The sequence below is a fragment of the Uloborus diversus genome, chromosome 2 (genome assembly GCF_026930045.1).
Source record: "Uloborus diversus isolate 005 chromosome 2, Udiv.v.3.1, whole genome shotgun sequence".
Taxonomy (NCBI): Eukaryota; Metazoa; Arthropoda; class Arachnida; order Araneae; family Uloboridae; genus Uloborus; species Uloborus diversus.
The window spans coordinates 158,747,233-158,772,195 of NC_072732.1; the positions used below are offsets into that span (position 1 = coordinate 158,747,233).

At 34.6% G+C, this 24,963-nt stretch overlaps 2 protein-coding genes across 2 annotated transcripts; both read right to left on the reverse strand.

The window, feature by feature from the left end:
• Nucleotides 1-8,592: 8,592 nt before the first annotated feature.
• On the reverse strand, nucleotides 8,593-10,020 carry LOC129216622 (tyrosine decarboxylase-like). The gene has a single exon (XM_054850839.1). The coding sequence runs from the start codon at nucleotides 10,018-10,020 to the stop codon at nucleotides 8,593-8,595; it is 1,428 nt and encodes a 475-aa protein (XP_054706814.1).
• A 3,399-nt stretch (nucleotides 10,021-13,419) lies between these two features.
• Nucleotides 13,420-14,361, reverse strand: LOC129216623 (tyrosine decarboxylase-like). The gene has a single exon (XM_054850840.1). It carries the CDS (start codon nucleotides 14,359-14,361, stop codon nucleotides 13,420-13,422), a length of 942 nt encoding a protein of 313 aa, XP_054706815.1.
• Between the last annotated feature and the right edge of the window lie 10,602 nt (nucleotides 14,362-24,963).

Consider the following 24,963-nt stretch of genomic DNA (forward strand, 5'->3'; position numbering starts at 1 on the left):
TTCGAGCAACAAATGACATTGGACTTGTGGAAATAAGACCGAGGTCGTGTTTCTGTATGCACTGCAAAAATTTGCAGCCATGTGTCACAAGAGAAGCCGGTGAACAAAAAATTGTTTCAATAATCAGCTCTGCTCCAGATACTGGGTCTCCACAATTAAATGAAGAATATGAAATGGGTGACTGGTGTTTTGTCATATATGATGAAAATTTATGGCCAGGAGTTATTGAGAAAATCACAACCATTAATAGTGTTAAGATGTATACCTTAAATTTCTTAACTCCTCAAGGTGATATTAATTGTAATAGATTTCTCTACCCAGAGAAGACAGATGTTGCAGAACTGCAGTACGAAGATATACTTCTGAAATCAACGTCTCCACCTCATCCTATTACTACAAGAGGAGATTTTTCTTTTGATAAAGAAATTATAGCTCACTGTATCCAAAAAATGGTTTAGTGTAAATAAACTTTAAAAAAAAAACTGAAGTTTAACAGCAACAGCATTAGAAAAGGACAGCATTAGCAAAAATTTGCAGACATGTGTTTCTGGATTAAAGGGAATTGCTTTTTCAATGTAAAGAAAAATGAAAACAGTTTTTGTTTGATGCCTTTTAATTCACATGCGTGTGCCATTGAAAAAAAGGTTCCCTGTAACACAGAAACACATGTCTAGTGGCGGATACACCCGGCGGGCAACCGAGCATTTGCCCGGTGGGCCGGTCATGTTTCGGGCCGATCAGTTGCATGGTCTACAAATAGTAAATACCGCTACGTAAATTCTCTAGCTTCAATCCCTCTTTACGCATGGGCCCACGGATGAAGGGTGCAAGGCCGTTGCTAAGGGGGCCGTGGGGATGCTACACCAGCCCAGTTTTTCAGAAATAGGGCCGCCAATTTCGTTTTAGTAATGCAATAAAAAACAGAAAAAAAGGACAGTATTTAAAAGTTAAATTACTTTTGTCCATTTTTCAATTTCATCTATCAATTGCAATTCACATTTGTCTTACTTATGAATGGCAATTCACAATTGTTATGAATTGTAATTCATAACAATTGCGATAAAAGTGAAAAAAGTATTTTTTCAATAGGGCTTTAACAGAAAATGCAATTTTGAAACACAGTTTGGAGCATCCAAAATTATGCATTATGAAGATTATTTAAGTAAAGACATCCTAAATATGCGTTTCTATCATTTTTTGCGAAAAATAAAATATTCAGTTTCTCTCACTCAATATCTCTCGAAGGGTTCAAACCAACGGTTGAAGACCCTTCAGTTTAAAAATGGTTACATAAAAAAATATGATTCTCAGGGGCCGCCGACACACCGACCTTTTCTACCATTTACCTTTCTTATTTTTTTAAAATGAAAAATATCATCATGAAAATCAGAGTTATGTATATAGAAAAGTACACAGGCCCCAGAAATGTGGTTTCACTAGGAGAAAAATTAAAGTATAGCGAGAGAGAGATTGAAAATATTGAAATTAATAGTCACACCAGTAGTTCTAAGTTCTTGAGTGTAAAAATCATATTATGAATCGAAAATTGAAACAAAACTTTATCAAGAGGTGAAGAATGAATGATATTTAAAATAAAATAGAGTGAAAAAAAAAGACCAAAGATCATTAAGGTTATTTAAAGTCACCAAAGCACCAAATAAGTTCGAGTTTTTTTTTTTTTTTTTACCTGGGGCTGCAGATGGCTTGCATTTCAAGCAAATAAAAATACTGGCTGTAAATTGAAAATTTTATTATGGAAAATCTAAATGTAAACGGTTTTTAAGGAGAATACAGTTGAAGGGTGTTTCACATTTTTTATCAATAAAATAAATAAAAGAAGATTGAGACGTAGCCAAAGGGGGGGGGGGGAGAGGGATCCAAAAGGGCTTATATCTTCCTTTTTAGTTACCAAAGCTTGCCTAAAGTGCGTTTTTGAAACTTGGCTTTTTAAGGAATTCCTGGGTAAAACTCCCGATCCCCATTCCTTAGTTTAACGTCATTAAAGATGGCCTACAACAGCGTATTTGGGATTGCAGCTTCGAAAAACTTCGAAGAGAGTATTCCGCCACAACCGACCTAGAAACGTCCCAACCCCATCATTAAAGAGCGTCAGGAATCAGTTTTGAAAAAAAAATTTGGAGGCTCCTTAAGCATCTCCTTTCCATAATATCATCGAAGATCGTCAAAAATGACCTTTTTTAAGCTTCAATCTCAAAAAAAGGGAGGAAAACTCCCAAATTCCCACTTTTTCCATAACATTATGACAGAAGATTTTTTGACATATTCCCAAAAATTAAGTTAAAACCTCAAATTTAAATCTAAACACCACACACCAAGCAATTTTTGTAACTGACCATAGTCTTCCCAATCGATCTACTTCGCTTCTCACTTTCAGATTCTGTATCATGTAAAAGTCCATGTCATGGTGTCATGGACTCATTGGTACACCAGACCTTTATATCTTCCATTGTCCACTAACCTCATCTTTCCGTATTAAATATTACCCCTCTAATTTCTCTTTCCGGAGTTTCAATTGTTTACCGGGTGAAAGCCCTCGATCGTCTCTTCTTAGTAACACTATAAAAGATCGTTTATAACTCCGTTTTCGAATGTACAGCATCGAAAAATTTCAAAAAAAAGTCCCCCCCCCCTCCCTTTCCCTTCGTCATCATCAGTAAAGCACGTCAGAAATCTCGCTTTTAATGCTTCAATTTCGAAAAAATCCAAGTAGAGCCTCGCCATAACTCCTACTCCTAAAATCATCAAAGATCGGTAAAAGTTTCCTTTTTGGAACTTAACTTTTAAATAACTGTCGATGTCCTAGTTTTTATCAAAGAAAAAGCTTACAATTGCCTTTTTAAGATTTTTTATTTCAAAAACATTCTTGGTGGATGTTGCTCGAATCTCTCCTTTCCCTAGCATCAACCAAAATCTTTTAAAACTGCGTTTTCAGGGCTAATATTTTGAAATTTTCCCGGACCTCATCTTCCTAACATAATTGAAGATAATATATAAATGCAAGTTCGGAGTTTCACTTCCAAAAAATTGCCGGAAGAGGACCCTCGAACCTCCGCTCTCCCAAATATCACCTGAGATCATCTAAAATTGCGTTTTTAGGATTACAATTTGAAAATTTTTCTGGGGGACAGACCCCAGGACCCCATATTTCTGACTCAATTTAAACTTACAATTAGGTTTCTAATGCTATTATTTAATAACTCCCATATGCAAGAAAATCAATCTACTCTCTGTCTCTCTCTGTATTGATACATGTGTTTGAAAAATTAAGTGTTCACACACACCCCTCGCCTCCCTAATAACCTCCCTATTCTAACTGAAGTAAGGTTAGAAGACATCATTACGGAAATAATCAGTATACCACCAGGCACTTAAAAATACTTAAATAGATTATTATAATTAACTTTTTTTTTTTTACAAACAAAGGTTTAGCTTATCTTGCATCAATTGTTCACCATTAAAACACAGAAAAGAATCCCATCTGTTAAATTTTGTTTAAAAAAAGTATTTAATTTTTTGAATAATTTCTTCATATTTAAGTGATATCATTTCCCAATCATTTTTGTAAAAAGTAGTATATATAGAAGCTATGGGGCCGCGATATCCCTTTATGCCCGAGCCGATTTCTTTAACCAATCCGCCACTGCACATGTCTGCATTTTTTCTTGTTTTGCAAACTTAGTGCCTTTAAAACATTGCATTTAAAATTTCATTTTTTTGTGTAAAAATATTTATTACTTTCTTAAAGCACATTTTGTTTATTGTTCCTTTAAAAATCTATATGTCGTATTTATTTGTCTCCATTTTTATTCCTTATTTGTCTCAATAAATCAAACTACGAGTCTGTATAGTTATTTCCATGAAGCTTTTTTTTTAACCTTTCATCAACTTATTCAAAATCATTCCAAAACTTTATTATATGTAAAGAGCAGTATGTACAGCCATTCAAGTACTTCATTAATATCCTCTTTGCTATTAAATTGCAAAATTCAAAAAGTAGTAAATAAAATTTTCATTGGAAAAGTTAAAAATCATATTGACAATTGTCAAAAATGGTGAAACTTGCATTATGATGATGTCCAAAATCCGTTACCTACAGGGCAACAATGTCCAAAATACGTTACCTACAGGATAACAATGTCCAAAATCTAGTTACCTACAGATTGCTGATTTAATTTGCTAATTAACAATTTTTACAAATACCTGCTGTCTTTTCATGTTCATATATTGTGTTCCAGGTATGCATACTATAGAATAAAAGCAAAATTCATGTCAAATTTGAAAATTTTTGAAATTGTTCAAAGTTAACTTTTTTGTTCCCACCTTTTGAGAACTGCCCTTTTATAGAATTCGAATTATAACGTTTTTTGAAGCAGGTTTTAATAACGGCTAAGCCTTTATTCACGCGATTGATTACCGAATTCATTGTTGGCCGACAGGAAATTAAAAAAGCAATGATTTAAAATTTTTATCTGTTACCAGTTTATTTTTAATCTTTATCTTTATCTTCTTTATTATTATTATTGCTAATAATAAAGCTCAAAGTCTCTCTGTCCGGAGGATGTCTGTAGGATGTTTGTGACGCGCATAGCGCCTAGACCGTTCGGCCGATTTTCATGAAGTTTGGCCCAAAGTTAGTTTGCAGCATGGGGGTGTGCACCTCGAAGCGATTTTTCGAAAATTCGATGTGGTTCTTTTTCTATTCCAATTTTAGGAACAAAACTATCATAAGATGGACGAGTAAATTTCGAAATTATCATAACGTGGAACCCGTAACATGGGCACAAGCCAGTTGACGAGATACGAAATTATCATAACGTGGAACCGTAACATGGGTACAAGCCAATTGACGAGAAAATTCACCATACATTTGTAAATATACAGACGAACCAAAAGACCTTTTAATTTTTCTATTACGGGCAAAGCCTTACGGGTACCACTAGTAGCAAATGAAATACTTGACATTCAATTTTGATAATATAAGGCTTTTAAAAGGATTTTCAATTTTCCCCTCTTGAATCTACAGAAGTAGGGGATTTTTTAAATTTTTACTTTTATCGTTGCTTGTTTTGGTACTAAATTTTTAAATATGTTTTCACTGCAAAAATCGCGAAAAACCTTTTGGAGGTTTTTAATTAATATCTTCGTTAATTAAGATCAACCAAAGTTGCAACCTAGCTAAGAACACTCTCGATCAACTTTCCATTCGAACAAAAATTTTTTTTGCAAAATCGGTCCATCCGTTTAGGCGCTAGAGTGCCACAGACTAATACTCAGATACTTCAAACTTATAACCCTCTTCCTTTGTGTGTCTGGGGTTAAGAAAAAAGCGTCAAAATCGAATTTCCCCACAGACTAATAATAACAGTAGACCGAGCTTTCCCAATCTTGCTGATGAAGAAATCGGTTCACAGATACATCATGTGACTGGTGTGTGGCTTGGCGAAAACTTTGGCAGCATGGTTGCTAAATAGCGGCATTATCCATGGTTTGGCACACGACATGTATTTTAAGATGTAACTAGCTGCGTGCCCGGCGTTGCACGGGCTACCTAAAAAATGTAAGAGCAGTCCAGTTGATGCTTTTGTAGTACACTGACACTAGTTTCTAACGCGTTAAGGAATAAATAAATGCGCGTAAAGCAAGGTTTGCAAAACACCAGTAAAACATATTTTTGCCAAAACACCTCATCAACGTTAATAATCGTTATCAATGATACAAGTTATGAGTACATTTTCAGTCAGCACAAAAGGGGAAAATATATGCATTATCAACTATAATCTTTACTCACGTTAAACTGAATTACATCTGATAGACTATATCGGAAATATTTATGCACAATAACAATCCGCTTTTTACATAAAATAGTCTACTACCCGGCGTTGCCCGGGTGTTTATTAATGCAACATACCACTCAGATAAATATTTGGATGGATTCTATCCACATGGTCGTACAAGAATTACATCAATCCGTTTTCCAGGTACAAACCCTCAAAGAACTCAAATAACTTGTAAATCACTCATTTACTTTACGACGTGCACGGTCCTCCTCGAAAATGAAAGTTATGTCATGTGACGCGTATTTAACAATCAGGCTTGAACCAAAAAAAAAAAAAAAAAGTCACTGAAATTTTGCGGCAGATTGCGGAAAACCCCAAAAAGTAAACATTTTAAATCCCCTGATTACAGGAAAAGCCTCAAAATAAAAACAAGAATTTTACCTGTTCATATTCGAGAAAAAAAATGGCAACAGATCTTTCATCTCAATGATTTTCTTCACCCGCTATACATTTTAATAAAAGCATTGTTATGGAAAGTTGAGATGAAGCACTGAATAATAATTTGAATGGAGGAAAGCCTTAGAAAAATAGGGATTTGATTTTGAAATCTAAGAGTCATAATTAAAAGTTTTTAATTGATATCTCCGCTAATTATTATCGGAGGATTATGTTAAATAGCCAAACATGAAGACGGGAGGATTACGAATCCATCGATACCTGGTTCGATGGTCAGTTCACTGTCGTTCGGGAGAAGAAGCTTGGACATAGATAGATAGATAGATAGATACTCAGATTTTATATGTATAAGATGGATTTTCATTACAAATTTTTTTCCAGGTGAAGAGATTGAACTGTTTTTCTTTTAGTTATGAATTATTTTGACATTAGTAATTAGTTTTAGATCACAGTTTTCAGTATTCATTTTTAACTGATCATTTTAAGTATAATGTTATGTGTTGACTAAAAGTATTCGCCACAAACAAATTGAAACAAATTGCCGTCTGTATTATGCTGAAACAATTGCTGACTATGCCACATTTCTTGCAAAAGTGAAAGAAATTAGGGAATACTACGTTTTTAACGAATGCCGAAGGAATTTAAAATTTCAAAAACTTGCTGTCTACGGAAGTTGTCCGCCGATACTAGATAGTAGCAAATTCAGAAATCCGCCACTGTAGTAAACTAAACACTGAATTATTTTCCCACTTTACTTTCTTAAATCAATATGATAGAAATAAATGATCTTCTCAAAACGAGTTTGGTATTTTAAACTGTCTAAATAACGTCAGAGTATAATTAAACGGATGTCACTACAAATTAATACGGATCAAATTTGATAATCTCGAAAATTTTAAAATTTCGACATAGAAATGCGAATTATTTGAAGACAGAGTATGTGTACATAAAAGAGAAAACCAAAAATCAAGATTGTTTTCAGTTTAAAAAGGGGATCTTTCAAACTGGCGGAAAAAAATTGTCGCCAACATTAAGATTAACTTACTAACACTTAAAAACCTTTTTAAAATGCATTTCACTTCTCTGAGGATAAAAAATTACTTCCAGAAGCTAGCAAAATAGTGTATAAAAATGTGTTCCTATGTGTTTCACTACTAAAACTCAATATTTAATAGAAAGTTATAAACTTCATAGAGAAACACGCCTCAAAAAAGAAAAATGACAAGAAATTAAATGAAATCTATATATAATATCAATGCTGCATACTTGTGAAATGTTACAGCTAATTCTTTTATATATTTTTCTTTGCAAGAAAATGCACGGCAATAGTGAACCATATTTCTTGCACTTGGATAAGAAATGAAAACTTAGCGCTTGGCAAACATGATTTCTTAGAAATCCATGATATGGAAGACGTCGTAAGCTACGATCAACGCCCGCCGTTGCTAAGATACACAACAGTCACATAGTTTGGTTTGTGAGCAGCAAAAGGGTTGCCATAGCTTTGTCTAAGGTCCCTATATATACCACGAGCCGGCGCATCAGCTTAAGATCAGCCATTTTGGATCGGAGCGCGTGTTTGAGTGGTTGTCTTTTCTGGCTAGTTATCGCGTTTGGTGATTGTTCACTGCGAGCGATTATTAGCTGCACGTGAATTGTTTAGTAAATAAAATAATATTTACGGCAAATTTGGCGAGACACGAAACTTTGCTGTGGTAACCCTTGCTACGCAACAATGAAAAATCTGATTCAGAAAGGCTAAACTAAGATGCGTCGGCCTATCTATATAGCGGCTCTAACTCTGTCTACTCTATTTATTAGAGTGCCACAGACAGATACACAGGTCAAGCTTTTTAAGATTTTGAGAAGCCCTAGGCCAAACACTTTTTCGCGGTTATCGTGCAGTCAAAAACCTTCCAATTTCAGCAGTTGACAAAAACAATTTTAGCTAATTAGAGGCCAGGCCTAATCAGTAATCAGGTCCTGCGCAGATGTGTAGCTGAGCCGAAACGCTGATGTCTCGTAGAGTTGTAAAAACTTTTAACCCAATCATAGATGACTCGCAGGTGATAAGTTGCCGACCAATGATCAAAATGTGTGTTTCTAAGAATGTCAGATACGTAAAGCGTGCAATTTATATAAATCCATTTTAGTTATTCATTTATTTATTTTTCATTTTTGAAGCTTTTGTAGAAAAATACTTCACAATGGAATTTTCTATTTTAAAAGAATGGAAAAAGAAAACTGTAACGAATAACTCAATTCTATTTTTTTTTTCTGACAACAGTAAGAATGTAAGTTATGTTCCATTTATTTATCTTTTGTTAATGCTACTTCTCTAGTGCAAGCATAACAGTTCATCTGCAAAATCTGTCACAAGTTTCACGGCATACATTATGTCCGCAGATATTGCATTTTGCATGCAGACGGCAAACCTTGTGAAATATAAACCCTTACCCGAAGAAGCTGTCATATGTAACTTACCAGATGCGTTTAAATTGCTCAACAATTCCTTGTTCAACATGTTAGAACCTTTTAACCGAAAGCACACGAGACCGAAATTCACTTCATTTACAATGTCAAATCGGCCATCTAATCTAATGTGATTTTCAAACTCTTTCGCAAGTCCTACGTGATTGCGGATGTAACGCTGCATACCTTCTTTTCCGTAATATCGAAGAACAAGCCAAATCTTTAGCGCTCGGAAACGTCGGCTGTTCGGAATGCCCCAATGGCAGAAGTCAAATTCTTTGCTGAAATCCGAAACTTCGAACGAACCAGGAACAAGTGCATCTGTGAGTAAACGACGGTCTTCAATCCACATAAGTGCGCAGTCAATGTTTATCAAAAACCATTTGCCTGGATTCACAGTGATGGACTTTGCGTAGTTTATGCCTTTAATTAAATACCTAAATTCTTTGCATATCAAACTGCTTCCCGCATATGCAGCATCAACATGGAGCCAAACGTCGTATTTATCGCAAAGTGGACCAAGTTCATGCAGAGGATCACATGCACAGCAACTTGTGGATCCAAAGTTAGCGATGGCAAAGAAGGGGATCAGTCCTTTCTTCTTGTCTTCTTCGAAGGCATATTCTAAAATTTTACTCCTCAAGCAGAACCTTTCATCTGTTTCAAGAATACGCATTTTTACGAGTGCTATAATAGCTGCTTTTTCTACGCTAGAGTGAGACTCTTCTGAACAATAAGCAACGAGGCGAGATAACAAGACACCTTCACTGTCGTTGGGGTTCATCAGCTTTAACTTCTGAATAGCCAAATGTCGTGCGGACATCATGTTGACCAATGTGCATTCACTAGTTGAGTTTTGAATCACCCCTCCTCCTTTGCTTTCGTCAGAAAATCGCATGAACTTTTGAGGAAGTCCTAGCCACTTTGCATACCAATCCAAAACGATCATTTCTAAATCAGTAGCAGCAGGATTGGAAGACCAAGAAGATACTGAGCCACCTGTTAAGTTGGACAACATGCCTGCCAGAACGGATGGGAAAGAGCAACCAGCTGGAAAATAGGCAAAAAAGTGTGGATGCTTCCAGTGAACACTTCCAGGCACTATTATTTCTTCTATATCTTTTATGATGTCGTCCCACTTTTCGCCTTTTTGAGGAGCATTTCGTGGCAGCAATTTTCGTACATCTCCTGGCTGTACTGTAGGAGTCACTCTTCTAAGTGCAATCGATTTTTGGAATTCTGCAATGTAGTCTATCATTTCACAACCTTTCCTACGAAATTCTTCTGTATTCATCGTGTTTTAATAGTTCACAAAAGTTGACTCTTTTTATTTATATTTTTAACTTCAACTTTTTTCAATTAAATTCATTCATTTGATTTCGCAGTTTACATACATTTTTTCAACATAGCTCATATAGTATTAATAATAACTTTAACCACCACACGGTAAATAGTTGACCCGACAAACCCCAAAATCGACTAAACCCGAAAAATGTTTAGTGTTTATATACTCGTTCGATATTCATTTCATTTCATTCAAGAAAAAGTTCGCTGCCATAAATATTTTTGAATATTATGTATTCATGTTTTTGTTGATTTTAAGAAAAACAAGGCGCAACAAAATGAGCTATCGTATTAAATTTTTTGCACTGATTTCGCCTTTATTTTCTCTCTTTATTTTTTTTCCAAATGCGTGAATTTATTTTCTCTAGATTTTAGTCAACTTTTTCATCTAGTATTTGGTACGCTTACTGTCTGACCACGGATTGTATGGAAAGACAAGCCTCTATTTTACAGTAGGAAAGGGACGAATCTATTATTTTTTTACCAATGTCAGCTTTTGCAGAAGCAGAATCTCATTCAAATGAGCAGAATAGGCGCATCAAATTTTTACTTTTCCCCCTTATTCATATAGATTTGTCTTATCTGAACGTTTGAAAATTTCATGCAATCCGTGGTTGGACTATATATGAATATTTTCATTGGGTATAACTTTGATATACCCCCCCCCCCCAAAAAAAAAAAAAAAAAAAAAATACGCGCCAAATCTGGCACTCCTTACGGACTTTTTAGGGATGCTGCTTCTTATTTTTGTGTTGCCAATTTAGGTTTTTTCAGCTTTTAGGTTTTTGCTGTTGCCAAATTTAGTATTTTCTTGTATTTTGTACCTTGAGTGAGAAAAAAAAGTCGCCAAATGCCCGATTTGGGGGGGGGGGGGGGGGGGGGTATATCAAAGTTGTTCCTTTCATGGTAGAATTACGGTAACCGGGTCGCGTTGGCGGATTTTTTCAAAAACAGCCAAATTTGGCACCTACGACTCAATGTAAACAAAGTATTTCAATGTAAACAAAGGAAATCCATTAATAAGAATAGACACAAAGAAAATGGGAAGAGCTCCGGATGACTCAAACTATCACCTTGGTAACAGTCTGTTAAGTTTTTTCTTCCTCTAATCGTAACTGCAAAAAAATCGTTTTACTCTTTTAAATGATGATAATGTAACAAAATATACAAAGAAAAATATTATTAAACCTAATTTAGGATATCATAGAGCATAGCTAGCATTTTTTTAAGAGGGAAAGTAATTAAATACTTGAAAGAAAAAAAAGGGTGGGGGAGTGAATATTTGGAACAGATAATTGCTAGTTTTCAAAAACATTTAATGCAAAAAAATTAACTTAAGCTGTTTTTGACTCGCGTGCTCATTTTATTCGAACAAAATACATAACTAGCAATTAGCGAAATGAGCAAAAAAGGAAAGGAAACATTATGTAACATTAACATTATGTTAAAATTAAAAAAAAATAGCTAAATAAATTTAAAATACTACAAAATGACGTTAAAGCTCTGTTAAAATGTAAAATAACGTTCTAATTAAATGATTCAACAACTCCATTAAAATTTAAATTACTCTACCAAAACACATTGAAAGAAATTCTAAGGGGGAAAAAATATAACACAAATTCTAACAAAATTTAATATTATTAAAAGTTGGATCGAAAACGACAATTAAGTTATGAAATAAATCGTGAAGTAAACAGAAAACGCAATTAAGTACAGTAAAGTGTAACAGTAAAACGAAAATAATCTATTAGATAAATTAAACCGAACGAAAAGTTCTAGTCAGAGAACGTTATCATAATTGCAAATTTTAATTCTACCTTACTGAATAATTACAATAATTAATAATATTTAAATTCAAGATGGAACAATAAAACATGAAGGAAAGTACTTACGGCGAGCAAAATCTTTAAAAAAAAAGTATCCAAAATATATGAATGACTAATTTTCAAATCAACAACTTAAAATAGTTAAGAGTGAAAAACATTCCACGATGTAAAATTTGATAAAATGTTTCTTCGACTATCTAAAAATTGAAAAAATACAGTTTACGTTGCCAATTTTCAGAAAAAAATCAACTTTTATAAATTTAAAAATACAATTCTATAGAATTAAAAAAAAAGCGACAAATGAATTAATTTTGTGTATTGCCGATTGGCCAAACGAATAGCGAATCAGCTTTGTTGTAGGGTTGCTAAAATTGCTCTGTCGCCAACTAAGATAGCTGGTTGCCAGAATGAAACATTTATCGCCGCGACCCAGTTACCGTAATTCTACCCCTTTCATTGCTTATTTTTCCCAGAAACTGGGGATATTTCGATAAGTGGGAAATTAGTGAGGTCATATTTTTTTTTGGCGTGAATAATTTTAATTTGATATCCCTGTTTCTTTTAATGAGTAACATAATGAAAATAGGTTTTCCCCTGCTTTTTGTTTAGGTATGCAAACCGAAAAACATTCCTCGCTCACGCGTTGGCCAAAATTTGATGCCAAACAATCGAAATCGCCGATTTTCCAACTATCAAAATCATTGAGAAGGATCAAAATCTTCCCTCATACGGGGAATTTTCATAACGCTTAACGCCTGGCGCGTTTTCAAAATTTTCGCCAAACAGAATTCGTCAAAGCCAATCACTTATCTGCTTGTAAAGCGTTTCGAGAAAATGAAGTTTCAGAAATTTAAAATTCATGTTCAGCTTTTAAGCAAAATAAACCATTAAATGAAGGATTTTCGACTTTTCATCTTAAAGCTCACATTTCTTCGCATTAAAAAAAGGTGTTCCTTGTGAGATTTTTCATGTTATTTATTTAGCCAGTTCTTTTCTTTATTAAATTATTATTTTCAGTTTTAGTAGCTTAATTTAGTTATCTTTCTAATTGTTTTTCACTTTAATGGAACTTTACGTCTTGCTGTGTGTAAAAGCCCGTGAAAAGTGCAAAAAAAAAAAAAAAAATGCTATCAAAAAACAAGTTGTTTCTATTTTGACCAAACATGTCTTTGACCAAAATGAAAAATAATCGCCAAGATTGAAAATGCGCTGAATGTGGTACAGATAACGAGAAATGGAAGGAAGAACTTTCAATATTATTTGACCGATATTTTGTTATATGTTGGTATAATAAATTTAGAACTAGTTTATTGAAGTTGTTCTATCTATTTTAATATCCACACCACATAAATATATGTTGTAGGGGCACATATCATTTATATTTAATTTATTTTACAAATATATACCCCAAAACGTTTAAAACAGTACTCGTTCAACATAATAAAAAAATAAGTTCTCTACATGGTGAAAAATAAGCAAGTAAAAAATATGCGATGAAAAATAAAAATTCTCGAATGTTATCATTACTGAAGTATTTCTTCGTCTAATTTTTCTTCCAACACATGTCTGATGCTTAAAGACTTAGCAAACATTTCTTGACAATGTTTCAAAGCAAATCTTGTTAGAGGTTCGTCAACTTCGTCTTTTCTCAGCTTATTAGCATATGACGTAATAACTTCCCAGGCAGTTCCAATATCATTTTCAGAAGCTTCGGGAGAGCAAATTACGAAACGAATAACATATTTGTCCTCAAGCATTGCTGATACCATATAGAGTTTACCTGAATCATTGATGGAAAATAATAATTTCTTATTCATTTCATTTGAAGCTTCCAGTCGGAAGCATACTAAACCTGTTGTGACTTTATTCTCAACAGTAAATCTTTTATCCTCTTGGACAAATTTTTCAAACAACTTTGCCAAACGAATGTGATTTCTGATGTGCTTCTGGAGGCCTTCGATTCCATAATGCCTAATGACGAACCACAGTTTTAGAGATCGAAAACGGCGGGAAAGAGTAATACTCCAATGGCGATAGTCTATCACTTCGTCAGAAAAGGCATGCTGCAGATATAGGGGATCGACAGCCATTGATTGGGTAAGATGATGTTTATTTTTCACCCAAAAGCAACAACAATCAAAATTTACTGGTAACCACTTGGAAGGGTCCGTGGAGAAAGAGTTGGCATACTCGATGCCTTCCAAAATGTGTCGAAACTCAGGACATATACAAGCATTCCCCGCGTAAGCTGCATCAACGTGGAGGTATATTTTGTATTTTTCACATATTGGACCAATTTCGTTTAAAGGGTCGTAGGAACAACAAGATTCAGTTCCAAGGGTGCAAAATACAAATATTGGAATAAGTCCTTCAGCTATATCCCTTTTTATAGTTGATTTCAATTCTTTGGCGTCCATTTCAAAGCGATTGTTCGTATTAATGACTTTTATAGGAATCATTGCCATTTTGGCAGCTTTATCAAAACTAGAATGAGCCTCCCTAGAGCAATATGCGACAAGTTTTGACAAAAATATTTTGCTATCCTCACTCGGCTCTAAATGTTTCAAACGCTGCAAAGCAAGGTAACGTGCTGTGAGCAAATTTATAAATGTCGATTCAGTTGTTGATCCTTGCATTACACCGCCGCCTTTGCTTTCACTCTCAAGTCCTAGAAATGAACTTGGCAATCCGATCATTTTCGCCAGCCAGTCCATCATAACCATCTCCACTTCAGTGCAGGCTGGATCAGATACCCAAGTGAAACCGACACGATTTATAGCATCGCAAAACAGGTCCGCCATCACAGAGGGAAAAGAGTAACCAGTTGGGAAAAAGCCGTGAAATTGCGGATGTAGCCAGTGTATCACGTGAGGCAAGATTTTTGAATCGAAGTCTCTCAGAATGTCTTGAAATGATTCTCCATACTTTGGTGCGTTAGTAGGAAGCACTTTCTGTAAAAGACCTGGAGCTATTTGAGGGGCAACTTTTCTTTCAGAGATCGAGTCGAAATAATCGGCAATGTAATGCACTATTTCATGTCCGAAACGGCGAAACTCTTCAAGTTCCTTCCCCATTCAAACTTATGCCAAAATGTTTCTAAGCAATGGAGTTCAAAAGAAATACCATGAAAGTTTTTTGTAAGTATCAACACATTTATTAAAATTGAAAACAGTGAAATAGTTTCAAATCCATTCGTATACATTAAAGTTGATAATTTTGAACCGACTGTTGCCACCTTAACTAGCAGATTGTAAATAAGTATTGCAAGCGAATGGCGTTGCAGCTTTTGCTTTGTCTGCTCAACCAACACCATACTAGAGACAGTTTATTCGCAACTCCAGAGCTTGAATACGCTGCGGTGATTAACAATACTAAAGAAAAAAGGTAAAACATTCCATTCCACGTGTTTTCTTTGGAGTAAAATACAGGCTTCATACAGTTTGTGACGTAATGTAATTTCAGAAGAATAGAAAAGAAAGCTTCCCACAAACACAATGAAAAATTACTGTCATTCACTAAGCGTCAAAGCAAGTTATAAGTTACGGCATTTGTTTGTTTTACCTTTTTCATCCGCCATTAGACTGGCTCCAGCGCCCCCTACAGTTTATTGGAGTTGCGAATAGTCCGACCGCGAACAAATAACCCTTGTCAATCATTTGAGAAAACGAAAGGTCTTAAAATAGGTAGGGAAGGAAGAAAGGACATGTGTCATATTTTTGAATTTTGCAACATTTTGGCGACGTGAAAAAAAAAATGTACTCCTTGTATATTTTCGCTATGTGATTATTTAGACCTGTAAGGTTTAGTTTCAGCAATAACTGCATTAAGTTGGCGGAAAAGTAAAAATAACAGACGGAAACTTGCTACTGTAAAGTTCACAAATAAAATCAAAAGCCACAATAAAGACCACATTGCCCAGAGAGCCTTCAAAGCTTGGACAGGCACATCAAGGCTTCAGAGATCATCAACGCTGCAGTTAGACAGGGATATCAGAAGAGCCATTGGTCTTGCCCATTCTCCCTGGACATAACTCAAGAACCACTCTCTACTTTTAGACCTCCAAAGAGTACTAAAATCAATACCTACCTACTTGAACCATGCTCTAAGAAGGAACCAAATCAAATGTTATTACAGAAAGGCGAAGACACTATTCGTTCACTTGCAAAAAGTGTATTAATCTACACAGATGGTTCCTCTGACATTGACTGTAATAGAGGTGGCGCAGGAATCTCCATCATTTATCCCTCAGGAAATAATGTCAAGCTTAAAATACCCACTGGCCAAATCGCCTCAAACTTTACTAGCGAACTTGTTGCTATTAAAGAGGCTCTTGCTCATTGTCTTTCTTCCCCTACTCCTGAAGACCTAATAGAAGAAATCGTGATTTTTTCCGACTCAAAATCAGCACTTGAAGCCATACGTAACGGTATGACAAGACTGACACAAGAAATTAATTTTTTTCTCCACTCACTCAAGACAACCTGCATTCTCCAGTGGATCCCAGCTCATGTCGGAATCGAGGGAAATGAGTGTGCAGATGCCCTTGCAAAGGAGGCACGTGACCAAGACCAACCACTAACAGCCACCTTCAAAGACGTTAATGCTGTAGCCAGGCGAAGGATCTATAATCAGCTTTTCAGCAAGGCAACAATCCCTGACCTCCACTGCCCAAGAAACCTCTCTTCTACAATAGCTGGCTACGTACTGGACATTTCAAGGGCATGAAGATTCTACCAAATAATATTAAATCCTATCCCATCTGCAAGCACTGTCCCTATTCACAACTAACCCCAGACCATGTCTTTAATTTGCCAGGCCATCATTCGCTCCCTCTTCCAACTTGGAGCACCACCACGTGAAATCCTTTACAGTCATAGGGCTCCAGAATTAGCGGATCTTGTTTTTAAGACTTTTGGAGCCATTTAAACCTTTCGCACTCTGCACTTCTTTGGACACGACAACAACAACAACAACAAAAGTAAAAATGACAAACTTTGCATTTTTATTGCAACCCTATACTCTCGCCTTATTGTCCTTTGTATATACTTCTTATTGTCTTTTGGAAACGGGTTAAATATGTATTTCAGTTCTCGCTCAACAATAGGTTAGAATAAATATTAATCATTTGGGAAATAACTGTTGGGAAAATGAAAGAATTTTCTGGGTTATGTTATTTATTTATATATTTCTTTATTTATTTTGCTTATTCTATCAATATTAGTGACTAAAAGTACTACTTTTGACTGAAGGAAACAACCCAATTCGGCTTTCAATCGCGTGAATAAAGGCTTAGCCGTTATTAAAATCTGCTTTAAAAAACGTCATAATTCGAATTTTATGAAAGATAGAAGCTCCAAACACATTTTATCAGACGCGGAAAAAAATTCTCTTTATTTTGGTATTAAATTTTAAAATTTTTAACTATGTTCTCACTGCAAAAATCGCGAAAAACATTTTAGAGGTTTTTAATTAATATCTTCGTTAATTATTGTCATCCAAAGACGCAACCTAGCTAAAAACACTCCCGATCAACTCTCCTTTCGAATTTTTTTTTAAAATAAAGTTGTCCATCCATTTTGGCGCTAACGTGCGACAGACAGATACACACACACACATAACGGGAGCTCAAATTTTAAGAAAATGCATATGTACTTGAATAATTGCAAATTGCCTATCTCTACTATATCAGTGATATAATTGATTCACGTGCTTTAAGAATTACTGCGGAACTAAGAATTGGATAGGGAGAATGTCCATCCGTCTCAATTTTTCAGGCTGGCCAAATTGATTTGAGAAGGTAATTCAATAAATGCTGATTTTTTTTTTTTTTTTTTTTTTTTCGAAGATCTTCTAACAATTGTTTTACAACAACATAAGGGGTATTTAGCACGTTTGGGAACAAATAAGACGTGTTTAGCGTTTATCAAAAGTCTAGAACATTGTGACTGCAAAAATGCACAGTGGAAAACACACGAACACAATGAAAAAGTATGCTTTGGTTTTTCCAGTAACTAAAATAAAATATTTCGGATGTTTAGTTCTGATGTAAATTAGTATGCTAATTAATTAATATGTTGAATTTTGCTGATCGTTTATTTAGTACTTTTGATATAAAGTAATCTTACCAACCCACTAATACTCTCATTTTAGAATTAAGAGAGGGGGGATATGTAAGAGGCAAAAATGTCGCGTAAAAATTAATAAGTGAAAGGGGGGGATTCAAAAGCGGTTTCTTTATAATATCTGACCGACTGATGACAGCCCCTGATGTTACGCAAATTGTGTTTTAAAAAAGGACAAAAGAAAAAAAAATTCGAAGTGAAAAACAACGCATGTTTTCTATTTTCGTGCAAAATTAATTTATTTTAAGGATTCAAAATTTTTACTCGTTTCATGCTTTTGCGCCATTCTAATTTCGCCCCATTTCCTTTAAATCACGTGTCGCTAACGTAATAACTTACGCTTGACGATTCTACAATGACTTTTTTACTACCCTTTAGCAATGAACCATCGGACAAATGAGGCTTAATTACCTCCCTTTCAGCTCTTTCGCAGAGCCCCCCTGTGCTCGGCTACTGGAGTCGGGACGGCCAGTGGAGAAATCGGCCGAAAGGGAGAAATTTTCCCTATTTTTCCCTGCTAACCAGTTCTCTCTCGACTTGGGGTGTGCTCCTCTTCCATTGGTTGTTTCGCGCTTGCGGCCGAACTGCTTTTAGTCGCTACACTTGCCGACTGCCTCGGAGCAGTAGAGAAATGGCTTTTTCCGTTCCTGTGCAAGTGCCACTGTTATTGACTGTATTGTATGTACTTTTTCTGTATCACATATTAGTGTAGGACAACTTACTTTTGGTCAGGAACATTCTAAGGGATCCTTAAGATGAATATTCATTGACTCATAACAAAAAACCCTTTCAATCATATCGTAACCTAATCACTTGAAAACTTGATTGCAAATTTTTAAAACCTTAGTTTTTGCAGATTCAAATTTTACCATAATTATAACAATGAAAAGAAATAAAATTGAATCATTTTTTAGAAGTAAGAAAAAGATTGTGACTTTGGGTAAAAAAATACTTGGGGGGGGGGGGCGGGAATGCTATAAAAATATTTTAATAACAGAAATTATTGCACAAAATTTGACTAGAACTGTATTAGATTGATACAATTTGTTTTAATTACAACTTGATAAATCATACCTTTTATTTCATTGTTTATTGTTAATGTTTAAAATAACTTTTGCTTTGTTTTTGACAAACTAAATTTTTTAAATAGTGTAGTTAAATTTCATCTGGAATTTTGTTTTAAAATCTATTATATGGTAATGGAGGTCTATACTAGTACTCCAATAAGTTTAAAATTCATCATGTGTGTGTCGTTGGTTCTTAAAACATGATTGGTACTTGGCCGAAATGCTATTCGGCACGTCTCTACATGATATAAAGAATCTTGAATTGATTTCGCATACAAAATACAAAGTATAAACAACGTCAACAATATCAACACTGTTTATGCTTACTTTACTTGTTTGAATGTTTTCGAAACTAATGTTTAAATTTTTTCCAAATTTAAAATAGAAAATATTTATCTATTTTAAGAAAAAAGAATATATTTTTTATTAAATGTTATCTAGATTGTGTATAGTTACAATATTAAAACCAAATTCATCCGAAATCAAAAGTAAATTCACATAGTAAATACAGTAGAACCTCGATTATCCAAGCTACACTACTGCCTTGGATGTTGGAAATCTCGGTTAATAGAAACTTGGTATAAAAACCTCGGTTAATCGAGGTTCTACTGTATAAGAATTTGGTTTATGTTTGTTGTAAGTTTGGAATATGGTTGCATAAACAGAACAATAATTTCTTTCCTGATAGATGATTTGATAACTGATAATCATGGTCAAAACATGCTAATATCATAGATCAAGAACCTTGCAGAATGCAAATTATTCAAGTGGTTCTCTGCTATGTTAATCTCTTTGGAAACTGATAAATACAGTAAAATGTCTACAATGATACTGTTGGGACCTAAATAAAATATCGTAATAGACAGGTTATCAATCGACAGGTTATCGTTATAGACAGTTAGATTATTCATGCTGACATTTTGCTTGGGCCAAAAAAAAATATTGTTATAGACAGATTTTTGTTAGATATTATCGTTTTTCACAGGTTTCACTGTACGTGTATCATCATTTTAAAAATCTAAGAATAAAATTTAAGGATTATTAAGCTTTTAACATAATGATTGACTATGTAGAACAATAGAAGCTTATTATGTGATTAAAAATAATGTGATTAATTTCTATTACAGAGTAGAGATTCAGTGAACATCGAATATTCCAGTAAAATTCAAACTGAATATTTGGCCAAATACTTGTTTAATTTTTTTTCAAACTAATATTTGAATTTTCTCCAAATTTAAAACATAAATTATTTGGCTACTTTAAAAAAAAATACATACATTTTTTTATTAAACTTCATAATTTTAGCGGTGTATTTCAAGTAGATTACATATACAGTGAAACCTCTCTTATGCAGACAATTTTTAATTCTAATGCAAATAACATTATTAAGCCCCTGTCCTGCGGACACCTCTCTATTGCGGACAAAAAATATTGTCCCGTTAGTGTCCGCATTAGAGGAATTTTGCTGTAGTTGTTATACACAAACCAAATTCATCCAAAATAAAAAGTAAATGCACCGTTTGTCCTAAGTTTGGAATATGGCTGCATAAGTAGAACAATAATTTCTTTCGGGAGAGATGATTTGATATCTGATAATCATGGTCAAAACATGCTATATCATAGATGAAGGACCTTGCAAAATGCAAATTATTCAATAGGTTTTCTGCTGTGTTAATCTCTTTGGTAACTGATAAATATGTGTATCATCATTTTGAAAAATGAAATTCAAGGATTATTAAACTTTGAAGTCAATGGTGAATTTAAATTAGGTTGTTTCTTAACAAGTTTTAAACTTTTGGAGTTTTTTTTTTTTTTTTTACATGAGAATTACTTTTAATGTGATAAAATTAATAAGCAACTGTTTAAATTAATTTTTTACTGTGGTACTGTATTGTAATTTTCATTCGGCCTTGTCTGCCGAATATTCAGTGAATCTCTATTACATATATTTTCAATTAATTTAACGAAAAGAAAACAATTAAGGTACTTACCCTCATCCACTTGTCTGTGCTCTTTTTGCACCCTCCTTGTGCATTCAAAGTGGCGGTTAATGCAGTCCACATCTTTTTTTTGTCCTGATTGGTGAAGTCATTTGTTAATTGGTTAGTAAATAACTTATTATTGTCTTCCATCCAATCCAGCATTATGCAGAGTTGCTCTTTTGAAACGCGCTTCGTTTCTGCCATTTCCCCTTCACAAAAAACAGTTGCAACTTCCAATTCCAATGCAATGAAAAATGCGACGCTAAAGGATTCGGATATTTTCGCGCTCCAAAAAGAATGACATCACTTTCAGCGACCACGATTGGTCAACACCCTTCCCCTCCTAAAGAAAAATATGGGCTAGGTCCAACTTCCTAGATCTCCACTCCACTGCCAGCCGGGCACACCTCAGGTGGAAAAGTAAACCACTCCTTCAAAACTGGTTGTTAGAAAATGGGGAATAATCGTTTCTCTACTCCACTAGCCGAGCACAGGGGGGGCAGAGGGGAGAGAATAGAGAAAACATCTTCACCTCCGGATTCGCATTGCAAATGCAGCAACATCAGCATTGGCAATTTAGTGCCTTTTCGATCATTCAAGCACGCTTTTTCCCAAATTTGTCTCGCCAACCTGGGAGGTCATTCCAAACACTTTCTACTTTCGAGTTCGAAACGTTACGTCAGAGCCGATCACGTGACGAGAAATCTCGCAAAGTGAGGGGAAAAAATTCTTATTGCGATGCGGCGACGAGTCCAAGTTCCAGCCGCGATGGGGGAGGAAGAGTTTTTCGCCGGTTTTGGCGGCGCGGGGGGAGGGGAGGAGGCACGTGATTTCTTCCAACCAATGGTCTTTAGGCGCAGATACTTTTTGTTTTGCTCCATCCGTGCAAGATAAGGCGCGAATTTTGACGATTGGCACGCTAATGGCTCATACTTCAAAGAATACGTTTTACGTTGCAAAGAATCACATCGAAATAATTTTAGATTTTCTAGAAGCAAATCCAGAATTCATAAAAATAAATTCACCGAAAATTTTACAAAATAGTACACAAAGGAAAAATGAGCCGAGGGCTAAAGGTAAGTCATATTTTATGCATACGAGTATTTCAATATTACAGTGTCTAAAACAAAAATCGAAGAGGGGAAAAAAGCCAATACATACATGAGAAAAAAAATTAACCGTACATTTTGTTGATTTATAATATAAAACCATCTATAATAGTAAGAACGTCTTGTATGAAATATATTTTTCCCGAGAAACTATAATCAAAATAATGATAATAATAATAACTTTAGAAAAAAACATGATATCAAAAAAAAAAAAATCTGTCATAAATGCAGACGAAGAAATATTAATAGTCCGTAATCGGGGATTGTATATTATGTTGTTGTCGTGTCTCGTGTCGAATGCGAAAGGTTTAGCTGCATCCAAAAGTCTTGATGAAAAAATCTGCTAATTCAAATTGAATATAAAACACTAAAATGCAGGGGGGGGGGCTAGGTTATGGCGCTGACTGCGCTATTGAATTTTTTAGGGGATGGTGGTGGTGTCTTGAGGGGTATTTGTTTATTGGGGAGGGGGGCTCTTGCTTTTGTAGGGGGGAGTCTTTGCGATATTTGGGGGGAGGGGCACCCCTGCAACATGTAAAAGGTTTGTTGGGCTAATTGAGCTTTTGGGGATGAGAGCAGTCATAACAGAGTATACAATCTTCCATATTAGGATTGGTAATGTAAAAACCAACCTTTCCCCCCGCTCAGTTGTAACTTGTAATTATAGCAACAATCTCAGTATCAAAGACATATTCCAGTTTTTTTCTCTTTTTCTTTAAAATTATAATTTAATAAGCATATGCTTAAATAAAAAGTTTTATTTCTTCATTATTCCTGTTTTCAAATTCCATTTTTTCTAGGTATTGTTTTCCAAGACCCAATCTTAAGATATCTTCAAAACAGTACTTTTTTAGATTTCCTTTTCAAAACAAGCAACTTGTAACTATGATTACATAATTTCATCTTTATCTTCAAGATTAAAAAGTCAAAACAGCAATCTTGGTTATAAGAGCAGTTTAAAATGAATAAATACTCTGCTTCTGCAAATGTATATTAAAAAATATTCGTAAAGAGAGTAAGATTTTTTAATCATCGTTTCACTTCAGCTGATAAAGAACTTTAAACGTTCAACCCGAAGGAAAGATTCTAAATTGAAGAAGAAATGAAAAAAGGAGCAATCGGGGCGAAATGGAAAATCAAATTTTGGAAACAATTTCCCAGAAATTACCAGGCTTTGTACTTTTTTGTAATTAGTTAATCAATATCAAATTTCAATAAAGAAAAAAAAAATTCTTACAAATTAAATTCAATTGAAATTGAATAATGACAGTAAGTAACAAATAAAGAATTTAAGGGAAAAAGGGGGAGGAGGATTTTACAGCAAAAGAAGACAGAAAAAAAATTACATTCGTCAGTGGTGTACCTAGCATGTATGACAGACGGGGCGGTCATTTGTGATGTCAAAGCCCCCCCCCCCCTTAAACGCAAAAAAAGGGGGATTGTATATTCTGTGTAAACTTGAAATTCATACAATTTTTAGAAACAAATAATACTTTTGTGAAACAACTAAATTTTAAGTGGGATAATGTACAAAAGACAAATAAAAATTATGAACGCTTTTTATATAATTTGCCCTAGACGCATTTGTGCAGGCCGTCAAGCGGTCAAAACCAATAAAGGGGAGTAGAAAATTCATAGCTCCTTAATTTTTTCAAATGCATTATTTTTTAAAAATGGAAGTCCCCGATCCCCCCCCCCCCCCCCCGCCCAGTGGCGGATCCAGCCAATTGTTTTGGGAGGGGCCATCCGAAAGTTTTGAACAAACTCTGAACTCCCCAAAAATTTTATTAAAATGAAGTTTTAAAAACTCAATTTTCGGGGTATCGAGACATTAGGTGAGCGGGTGGATTTAGGGATCTTCTTCAAAAATGTTTAAAAATTTAAATTTCCGAGTAATTTTTGAAAATTAGGAAACTAAAAACGCATTTCGTCTATTTTTGATGATGTACGGAGAAAAGTCAGGTTTCGGGCGCTGCCTCCAAAATACTTTTTGAAAATAAAGCTAAGAAACCAAAATATTCTGTCATTATACATTGAGAAGTTAGAAGAGGAGGGGTGCTCTTCTCTAACTCTTCAGCTGGCCAGCCTAAAAATGCACCTTCAGGTAATGTCTGCTAACATTAAAGGAAGTGTGAAGGTGCTTGGAATCCTTCCTTCCTAGAAATATTTTGCCTTTGAGACTATATTTATACGTATTTTAGAAAAGGGATGGAAGATTCGTGAGCTCCTCCAAAAACCTCCTTTTAAAGCTATCATCACGATATAAACTAAGAAGGGAGGGATTTCAAAAATCGTTTGTAATGTTGCATTTTAGCAAGTTAAGTGATAAGTGCTGGATAAGCTAGTTTCCGTTGACATTTTTTCCAAATAAAAGGCTTAGAATGCAATTTTTTGCTACATATCAAGGCATTTGTGAAAACGCATGGGAAAAGGAGGTTCTCCCCCTAATTTCGAAATAAAGCCATAAAAATGAAAATTTAGGCTCTCTTTGGTCTTGTGAACAATAGGTATACTCTGAGAACAGCAGCATTTAGAGATTGTCCAAGTGTCTGTAGTTGGAATCAAGAAATGATGTAAAAGTTGGAGAAAAATTTTGGAAATAAAAGTTTTGTTTTTAGGATAGGGATATAATTTATCTCCAAATTAAGTCCTATACTTCTTTTTCAGTAAAACACATGTGTTAAATTTTGTTATCTTCTCATAATATTTTTTCTTTTTTTTTTCTTAAAAACATTCCTACAATCACAAGGCTTTGGGAGGGGCCATGGCCCCCATGGCCCCCCTCTA